This window comes from Gymnoscopelus braueri, assembly GCF_963280865.1.
Source record: "Gymnoscopelus braueri genome assembly, chromosome: 13".
NCBI classification, from domain to species: Eukaryota; Metazoa; Chordata; class Actinopteri; order Myctophiformes; family Myctophidae; genus Gymnoscopelus; species Gymnoscopelus braueri.
Window position 1 is genome coordinate 18,627,177 of NC_137615.1, and position 10,424 is coordinate 18,637,600.

Consider the following 10,424-nt stretch of genomic DNA (forward strand, 5'->3'; position numbering starts at 1 on the left):
AATGAACCAATTAGATGTGTTTGTCTGGGAAGAGCAATCAACCCACTGTTGCAGTATGCCTGTTTTGCTACAGGAAACAACAACAAAACAGATCTGTGTTTTATGCGGCTGTTTGTAGGATTACTTGTTTACTTGCTATCAACAAATAATTTGACATCAAACTGTAATTGTATACCCAATAAAGCCCCCCACCCTCTTTCAGGACATACGCATTTCTTTCAACTGCGTTACACAACTAAAGTAAACTGACTGGAGGTGAAAGTGGTCAGACATGTCTTCAATTTAAATAATGACTTTTAATGTGCATTTCGGGTTCATGAATTTGTTCTGATCATCACAGAAGATCAGCAGTGCTCTCTACTGGTAGGAGAAGAAAACTTGAATCACTTTTCCACTATGTATACTTAGGTCTGGTGTGTAATGAACAGCACTTTCACAGTCAGAGCTAAGTGCAATTTACAGTTACAATGTAGGTATTTAGCAGACGCCCGCATCCAGAGCGTACAAGTGCGAGATCAGAGTAAGCAGAGTAAGGATGCACCCTAGTCAGCAAACTACACAAGTAGAGTGCAGAGAGAACACTGATGTGCCTCAAAAAAACTAGGATACCAGGTAAACAATGAACCTAGCATTTGTCCAAACAATATATGCTCTCTAAATAACATTCTCAGTGGTACATAGTGATATACTGTATATCATGACTATAACATGACTACGGGTGTTTGTTTTAACACCCGTGGCCATGGTATAATCATGATACTGTGCATATTATGGTGTTCATTGTATTGCTGTGTTTATACCATGGCTGCCACCAATTAGCAAAATGATTCCCCCACAATTTTAACCACAAAAGTTATGCTTGCTGACTAAAACCTTTCAGTGGGTTATCATGATTATGCAACAGAGAACTTCAGGGAGTTCCAATTTCAGTGTCATCATGCTTATTTATTTCTCCAAATTCCTCTCCCCTCCTTTTCCTCACATGGCCCTTTCATTTTGCAGGGTCAGCGGTTTTTTCTCTCCTTCTCTCTCCATATCTCACGCACGCACGCACACACGCACGCACGGCATGTTTAAGTTCATGCCCAATATCCATTTCTTTGAAATATGTGAAGGCATTTCCCAAGTAATGATGATGGTTTTAATAGTTTGGGCAACTTTGCTCTAACGGGGTTAAAAGCCAATCCTTCCGAGTATGAACCATGGTTACCCAAAAGTACCCAGATATCAATAATTAAAGTAAACAGAAAGTTAGTCATTTGAAACTGTGTCGTGAATGACGTGATTCGGAAATGGACCTCTGGAACTAAACCTATCCTGCAGGGTAAGGTAAATAAACCAAATATTCCCCCATCCCCCCAATGTTAATGCCCTTACTACTAAGGTCAACATGAACTCTCTAACTGCTTTGCCCAAAGGAGGTGGGTATTTTATTTATTCATTTATTTATTTATTCATTCATTCATTCATTCATTCGTTCTAATAACACAGGAGATACAAGATGCCAAGTGAAAAGGCGATTTCCTCTATATTTCCCCCAGCAATAAAGGCATATGTTTACACAGTCAGTTAGTGTAAGGTCCTTCTCTCTTATATATCACCCCCTTCCTATGAGTCCTTTGTAAACCAGGTGAAAAGAGATGTGATTTTAGTCCCTAGAGCAATGAGTTCATCTTATCTATTTGTCACTGTGTATCAGTGCAAATCTACAGTAACTGCACTCTGTGGCAGGACCCTGGCTTTGGTAAACAGCAAAGGCCATTTGCTAACATGTTCACGTTTTGCCTTATTTAGTGCAGAATGTGTAGAGACTACATGAAGAACAATACAAGCTCAAACATCTGAGGCAATCTTCCAGCTTAACCAGGTAAGCTAAGGGAAAACTTGTAACGGCTGTGTTTTACTGTGTTTTACTAATTATTTCAGGCCAATCACATTATCCTGATAACTAGGTTATGGACAATTTAAACTTAAAACAATACACTTCTCTTTTTTTTTTCTTCTTTAAAATGCTTGATGACATGCTACTTTAGACAGTTATTCACTGTGGAAAATAAAGTCTCACTTCTTTTATAAATATGCTTAACCTATTAAAACTGGGAAAGTATCTGTGTCATTTTAGCTTTTTGTATTGGCCATTCAAAAATAGCAGATATACAAGCTCACAGCGCGTCACTGCGTGTGAGCTTGTACATCTGCTATTTTTGAACATTTGAATTGAATTATCTTGAAAGTGTGAGAACTACTAATTTAGAAGGCATTTGTAGAATCGGCCTCAGGTCTTCATGAGTTAAAGGAGGAGTTCACCCAAAAAATGACTTATTTTCTATCAATTGTACACCCTATGAAGCCTTGAATCCATGGATTATTTTTTGTTTTTGTCGCATTCCTAAGCTAATAATTTGATTCCCGTCTCCTACCGGCAAATGTATCCGGTAGGAGACACAAAGTAGATTATTTGTGTCTCCTACCGGAAATACACACGGTCATCAAATTATTGTCTTAGGAATGCCACAAAAACTAAAATAAATCCATGAAATCATGGCTTCATGGGGTGTGTAATTGATAGAAAATAAGTAATTTTTTGGGTGAACTCCTCCTTTAAGAGAATATAGCTTATATTCCATGAAATTTAGCAAACAACAAACAACAAACATGTGGACGTTAATGGGTTAACTGTACAAATAAAGTGGGTGGAAAAGTGGTTTAGGGTTTGCCAGAGTCCCTGTTCTGCATACAAACAATTGCACAGAGGTTAGTGATTCAGTATTTCACTGCCTGCAACCTCGAATCAAGATCACTGAGCTTGAAGGTGAGAGCACACAACATAATTTAGGTACTGTCTGCAACATAATTAACATTTAGAGCGGTACATAACTAAAGTGATCCGGTTACATAACGTTGCTGTCGGGCGGAAACCATGTCCAAAAATGTTACTTTTCAGGAAATGGAGAAAAAAATTACCTGTGTTCCAAATGGAGAAAATGTAGTTATTTAGTCACAGGCTGTTGTTAATACTGTACTTTTTGGTTTAAACTTTATAAAACCCACTGACAGACTTAACCACATTCAACCTGGCCATATTTTGGGCATGTCATTATAGGTGATTTTTTTTTTGTAGGCTACAAGCTCACCACAAGCTTGTAGATAGGTGATTAAGTATAAAATGGGGAATTAAATTATATAAAAAAAAAGAAAAGATATGGAGATACAAGATTTCTGCCTGACAGCAACAATATATATCTGATCTTTTTTCCCACCTAATCTGACCATGTGTATATGTATGTTTCTGAGGCTTAATACAGCACACACTGATATGTCCACAGCTGGTATGCAAGCCCTCGTGCTGCTGGTGGTGGTGTGGGTGCTGGGAACATCGCTGGTGTTGCCAGACCCTGACACGGCGGGGGAGAAGGTGACGGAGGAGACCATTCCATGTTCCCGTGGATGTGCGTGTCTCCCCGATGACTACAGCTTAGAGCTCAACGTGTACTGTAGTGCACGTAACTTCACACAAGTCCCCTCTGACATTCCGCTCGCCACGCATTCCCTCTGGCTCGATGGCAACTTGTTCACCTCGCTCCCAGCTGGCTCTTTTAAGGATCTCACGAACCTGGACTTTTTGAACCTACAGAGTGGCCAGTTGGTAACACTCGACCCTCAGGTGTTCAGAGCGCTCAGGTCGCTCGCTCACATTCACCTTGAGCGAAATCGCATGCGATCGCTACCGGGGACAATCTTCCAGAACACGCCCAACCTCGCCTCTCTCAGTCTCCATAACAACCAGCTCTCTCGCATTGAAGAGAGGCTGTTTTCAGGCCTCTCACACATGTGGCTTCTCAACCTGGGATGGAACTCACTAACGGTTTTGCCTGAGAATGCGTTCCACGACCTGATCGGCCTGAGGGAGCTGGTTCTGGCAGGGAACAGACTAGCATACTTGCAGCCACAGCTCTTCCAAAGTCTAACTGAGCTGAAGGAGTTGGATCTGACCGGAAATTACATCAAGGTGATCAAAGCGAACGTCTTTGTGAAACTCCAAAAGCTGCAGAAGCTTTACCTGGCCCAGAACCAGATTATGACGGTGGTGCCCAGAGCCTTCGTAGGCATGAAGTCCCTACGATGGTTGGACCTCACAAACAACCGGCTAAGTTCCCTCCATGACGAGACGTTCCTGGGGCTCCACAGCCTTCACGTGCTGCGTCTCTCCAACAATTCCATCACCGGGATCAGGCCCAGGACCTTTCGGGATCTGCAGTACTTGGAAGAGCTACGACTGAGTTACAACAGGATCCGTTCTCTGGGGGAGAGGATCTTTGAGGGGCTGGGCCATCTGGGCCATCTAGAGTTAGAGCACAACCAGGTGCAGGAGGCACAAGTAGGCAGCTTCACTGGCCTTTCTCACGTAGCCGTCATCAACCTGTCCGGAAGCTGTTTCCACAGCCTGCCAGACCAAGTGTTCAGAGGCCTGTCAAAGCTGCACAGCCTTCACCTGGATAGAGGCTGTTTAACCAAGGTCACAACTCAAGCTTTCACTGGACTCTCTGGACTGCGCCGGCTTTTCCTGCAACACAACAACATCTCTATGGTGGAACGCCAGAGCTTCGTCGACCTGGCAGGCCTGCTGGGGCTAGACATGAGTTTCAACAAGTTGGAGACTATTCCGTCCCACACATTCTATGGTCTTAAGAATCTGGAATATTTGCTACTGTCTGGCAATCTTTTCCAGCAGTTCTTGCCCAACGGCACAAAACAGCTACTGCCTAAGCTGCGCTATCTTGACCTAAGAAACAATGGTTTGACTAGCATAGTCCCTGATTTCTCAGAAACTCTGGAAAAACTTTTGCTGACAGGGAATCGGTGGCAATGTGATTGCAGTGCTCTTCCACTCAGACTTTACAGCTTGAGAAAGCCATTGGTTATACCCCGGCAAGTGGAAACTCATGCAGAGGGTGAAGAGCCCGACACGACGGTCACCATCTACAATAACATTACATGTGCCAGCCCACCAAGCCTCGACGGCCTCGACCTACGGGATGTTGCCAACGAACATTTCCTGTGTCTTTGACATTTCTTTTGTTTATCTCTCGCCTATAATGGCATATGCAAAATAGGGATGCCAGGTTTAAAGTGGTTAAATTCAATTCCTGAACTCTAATATGGAACTGTGACATTTATATGTACTGATTAGACATTGAGTATTGTTTATAAGCGTGGGTTTTGATTGACTCACTGTTACAAGGTATGCAATATGATTCTGGGTCTAAATTTCACATGATGGGCCTTTAACAAATAATAAAATACAATCTAATTGTTGACAGACAATTCCACTTTTGGGGGGGTCTATAAACACTGCATTCTCTTTGATTGTAGCCTGTGTTCAAGTTATGTTTTAATGTGTAGTAGTTTATGCTGTAATTCTTGATTTTACAATGAACCATAATATGCCAGAAAAAGTCAATTAACTTTATATCATACTCATAATACAACTGTATGCAGCTTCAGTGTACTGTACGCCTATGTTTTGGGACTCCTTTGCAAACTGTACATTTATGTGAAAATTAAACACATTATAAAAACAATAACTTCAGTGTGAGTTTTAAGCCATTGTGTGTATTCAACACTGTATTAAATCATGATACTGGGACCACATGAAGAATGGCCTAATTTCATACATCTAACTGATACAGAACAAGTCCTTTAATGTGGAGAGCTACTGTACAATAATAAACATGATTTTTTTAGATCATTACCTGTAGTATGTGCTCAAGGACTGTCTCTAAGGGAAAAAAAGACTATTTTGTCCCTGCTAGTAGAATGGCTTTAAGTCTATACTCCACTTTAGTTCCAAACCGCTGGCTGGATTGCCATGAATCTTGCTGAGCACATTCATTCTCCTTGGATGATGAACCCTCATGATTTTGGTAACACTATGGGATTTCCGCTAGCGCCACGCTTAGGCCTAAAGGCACTTAGTATCTTTATTATTATCATGGTACTTTATATTATTTTCCTGTAAAATATTTTGGCTATATGTGTTCATCTTTAGGGCCGTGAGGGTGTGGGCAGGCAGTCAGTGGGTTTAAACTACTTAAATCTGGTTGGGTACAGCTATCGGGGTTTTTAGTCTTCTTTTCAGAAACATCATCCCCCATACATGCAGTGGTGGAAAAAGTACTCAAATTCTTTACTTAAGTAAAAGTACCAAAACTGCAATATAAAAATACTCTGTTACAAGTAAAAGTCCAGATTTCAAAATGTACTTGAGTAAAAGTACAGAAGTATTGGCATCAAAATGTACTTAAAGTACCAAAAGTAAAAGTACTCAAATGTTTGAAAATAGCAGATCTACAAGCTCACAACAGCCCGCGACGCGTTGTGAGCTTGTAGATCTGCTATTTTCAAATAGCCTAGGAATAAAATAGGGCTAAAGTGGTAAATGTATGTTCTATAATACTTATATAGATAATTTACATCTGCAAAGTAACTAAAGTTTTCAAATAATTGTAGTGGAGTAAAAGTACAATATTTGCCTCTGAGATGTAGTGGAGTAGAAGTAAAAGTATTGGAAATTAGAAATACTCAAGTAAAATACAAATATCTCAAAATTTTACTTAAGTACAGTACTTAAGTAAATGTACTTAGTTACTTTCCACCACTGCATACATGTATGGATTAACGAACAATAGCAGCCCCCAATTTGTTTTTCCACTGGTGACTCAGGACTCCTGAGTCACCAGTGGACTCCGGAGTCAAGAGGAGCTCCTATGCTTGTTGAAATTCCTTTTTAAACAATTCCTGCTCACAACATGTAGCCCCTAATAGTTTTAAGCAAAGTAGCATTTCATTGTCCATTTGGTTAGCACAAACACCAATCCATCTCATAAACTGTACCTAGAGCGCCATCAAGGCCCGAATCGATATTCACTTTCAAAACATGACATGCTACTTTCCGTTACCACGGTAACAGAGGATGCCACTGGGAATTCTGCAGGTGCTACAAGCTTTCCACTTTCCACAAACATTATGCTACTGATGATATGGACCTGAATCCTTATAGACCTGAATCCTTGGACAAAGTGTTCCCCTGTAAGTAAAAAACATTCTCTTTTTCTGTGCAAGCATTATGTTTATACTATACATACTGGGACTAACAGTGCTTAACAACAATTAAAGTTACCGCACTTCACTTACTTTTAAAACCAGTTAGAAACAAACACAGGCATTATCACTTGATGTATATATGCAGGACCCATGCTCATGGTGCCAGTCACACACCAGGTCGCTCAAAACGAGAGTGAATACCAACAGAAGCATATTGGTGAACACTGAACACACGTGTGTGTGTGTGTGTGTGTGTGTGTGTGTGTGTGTGTGTGTGTGTGTGTGTGTGTGTGTGTGTGTGTGTGTGTGTGTGTGTGTTAGTGATGAGCGGGCCGACCCGTAACCCGCGGGTGGTCGAGTCAGGATTTCAGAGGCAATTATGCGGGCTGCGGGTGAGCGGGTCAGCCGCTCTCACACGAAAAAAAATATATATATATATATTTTGAACAACATGCTTGTTTATTTAGCCCATGACAATGTTGTGCTACTGTAGACATTTAAAGTGACTTTGGGTACTTAAAAGAGCACTATATAAATCTGAGCTATTATGATGATGATTATCTTTTTTTTCCCACCGCGGGTCGCGGGGCGGGTTGAGCCATAGATTTATATATGGGTTCGCGGGGCAGGTTGAGGCGGGTTGGGTTCCGTGGCGGGGCGGGGCGGGTCATGAAAAAACCCGAACCCGCACATCACTAGTGTGTGTGTGTGTGTGTGTGTGTGTGTGTGTGTGTAAATTGTGTTTGGTATATTATTTCTCTGTTGCAACTATGCTTCTTGGCAATAACGTTTATACTGTTGGCTATTCATTTCCCTATTTCCCTGTTTACCTCCAGGCCATTAAGGGGCCACGAGGGACAGGCCTTCATTTTTTCTAATACTATACCTGCTGTGGCAAGCTGACTGAATCATGTCTCATTTTCTCCACAGATCACAGTGTGCAGCCATTACGTGCACTTCTGCACAAGCCATGCAGCACAGCTAGTGGGCATTATAGAGAAACCCATTCTGAGTGACTATGTTCTTCTACCTGAAATAACTTGAGTTGTTTTTGGCCCATTTCATTTTTTTTAACATCATATCATACTATAGCTGATCATGTTGTGTAATATCAGCATTTCATCCATTTGAAAGCACATAATGTCACAGCATGATTGGAAAACCAGTCTGACTGAAAAAGGTGACTTGTTTTCCAATCATACTGTAACATATACAAACTTGGTAATGTATAGCATCTATCATATGACCTTATATTTTAGATTCTCGGAGGGAGTCGCTGCTCAGGTGCAAGGCATAAGCTGAACTATGATGCTTCAGCTTGTGAGAGAAATAAGCAACCAGGTCTATGAAAACAAGCCCAAAAGAAGCGACTTGGCCACATGAGCACTTTAAACCCATATACTGTGTACATATTTGAAAATAGCCGATCTACAAGCTCACAGATGCGACGTGTTGTGAGCTTGTAGATCTGCCATTTTCCCAAAACATCTTGAAATACAATGTGGAATATTTGGAATACTTTTGAAACATTCTAACAACACAAATCTGGTACGGGGCTCCCTGGCACAAAACATTTTCAGATGGGGGTTAGGGACAAATACATTAATTTGGGGGTCCATGACATGAAAATATTTTAGAACCACTGGTTTAAATATATACATATATATTTTTTGGAAACAAGCCTTACTACACTTTAGAAACAAGCCCAAAAAACCACAACACCCAAATATCAATATTTATTTTAGCGACTTTACAGAAAAAGAAGCCCAAAGTCGTTTATAAGAAGCAGACATGGCAACACTGGTTTCATGTGATGGCATTTGCTTCATACAACACAACTTATAGACTTTCTGAACATTTTCATCATTTTCTCAAAGCTACGCGCACAGTCTCAAAATGGACAATATGAACCTTCTATCATCCACAGCGTCTACTCACGGTGTGTTCGCTCAGACCTGGAGTCTGGGATCGGGCCCTGGCCAAAATCCTCAGCAGCGTGTGGTGGTCCTGGACAAAAACACGGCTGCATCCCTGGCATCTGTTGAAAAAGTCACCTGTGGACACAGCTGGGTTTCCATTATAGTAGCCTATTAATAGTGGTGGAAGGTACCTAAGTACATTTACTACTTGAGTTCCATTTTGATGTATTTTTTACTTTACTGGAGTATTTCCAATTTTCAATACTTTTACTTCTACTCCACTACTACCTCCTGGGCCCTGAAGAGTAGAATCAAGCTGTGTAGGAAAAAGCACTCAAATTATTTACTTAAGTAAAAGTATCAATACTGCAATGTAGATACTCTGTTACAAGTAAAAGTCCGGAATTCTAAAAGTACAAAAGTATTGGTGGAAAAATGCACTCAAAGTACCAAAAGTAGAAAGTACTCTTTATGCAGAATGTCCCATTTCACAAGCTTTCAAATGTATACAAATCTTTTGAAAATAGCAGATCTATAAGCTCACAACGCGTTGCATCGCGACGCATTGTGAGCTTGAAGATCATTGTAGAAAAAGCCAAAGTTTAAATAAGGCTGAAGTGGATAGATAATGTATGTTTTGTAAGAATAATTACAACATCTACAAAGTAACAAGTAACTTTTAAAATACTTGTCCGTGCTTTGAGGTTACAAAATGTTTAACTCATTTGAGAATAGGCCTATCTGTAAAAACACAAATAAGGAAAAAAGGAAATCAGTTTATCTGTTTGCTTTCACTGGTTCAAAATAAAATAAGGGACCCTTTAGTCATTTGGAACATTGATTGTATATTTATGTGACTCAGTGACCTTTGTCAACAGCCCTGGGGACAAACACAGTGGTCTTGTTTGTTTGTAACAGGGTCCATGATGATACACAGTGCTCTGTGCCAGAAAAAAGTGCCTGCTGGTGCCCTCAAAATGTTCTACAGCAGGGTTCTTCAACAGGGGGTCCGGGACCCCTAGGGGGTCCTCAGAGTTACAACAGGGGGGCCGCCAAATCTTTGTGTGAGAGGATTTTTTTTTTACATTAACCACTTGAACCCTCGCATTCCTATTCTGAGGAGAACTAGCAAATCTTCAAGCTCAAACTGAGGCGTTGTGAGCTTGTAGGCTCTCTCTAGTCAGGGGATATTTCAAAAATCTGGGAATAAATTCCTTACCAAGAAATTTCTTCACCAATGTGTTTGTAAAGGTGTCTAGTAACACATCTCACAAAGACTGAAATGCAGTTTCCCTTGGGGAATTTTTGACCGCTGCTGAAAGTTGGGGTACCCACCATAACCTTATGAGGGATTTTTTTTAAAAATTTAATTCTGTTTTAAGTAGCATGTGAGGGGTCAAA

General features: G+C 40.8%; 1 protein-coding gene across 1 annotated transcript; it reads left to right on the forward strand.

Annotated features, from left to right (window-relative positions):
* Positions 1 to 2,795: 2,795 nt before the first annotated feature.
* Positions 2,796 to 5,068, forward strand: igfals (insulin-like growth factor binding protein, acid labile subunit; the record flags this gene model as incomplete). The annotated part of the gene is made up of 2 exons (XM_080448184.1): positions 2,796 to 2,812; positions 3,327 to 5,068. The coding sequence occupies exon 2, from the start codon at positions 3,332 to 3,334 to the stop codon at positions 5,066 to 5,068; it is 1,737 nt and encodes a 578-aa protein (XP_080304310.1). The 5' UTR covers positions 2,796 to 2,812; positions 3,327 to 3,331.
* Between the last annotated feature and the right edge of the window lie 5,356 nt (positions 5,069 to 10,424).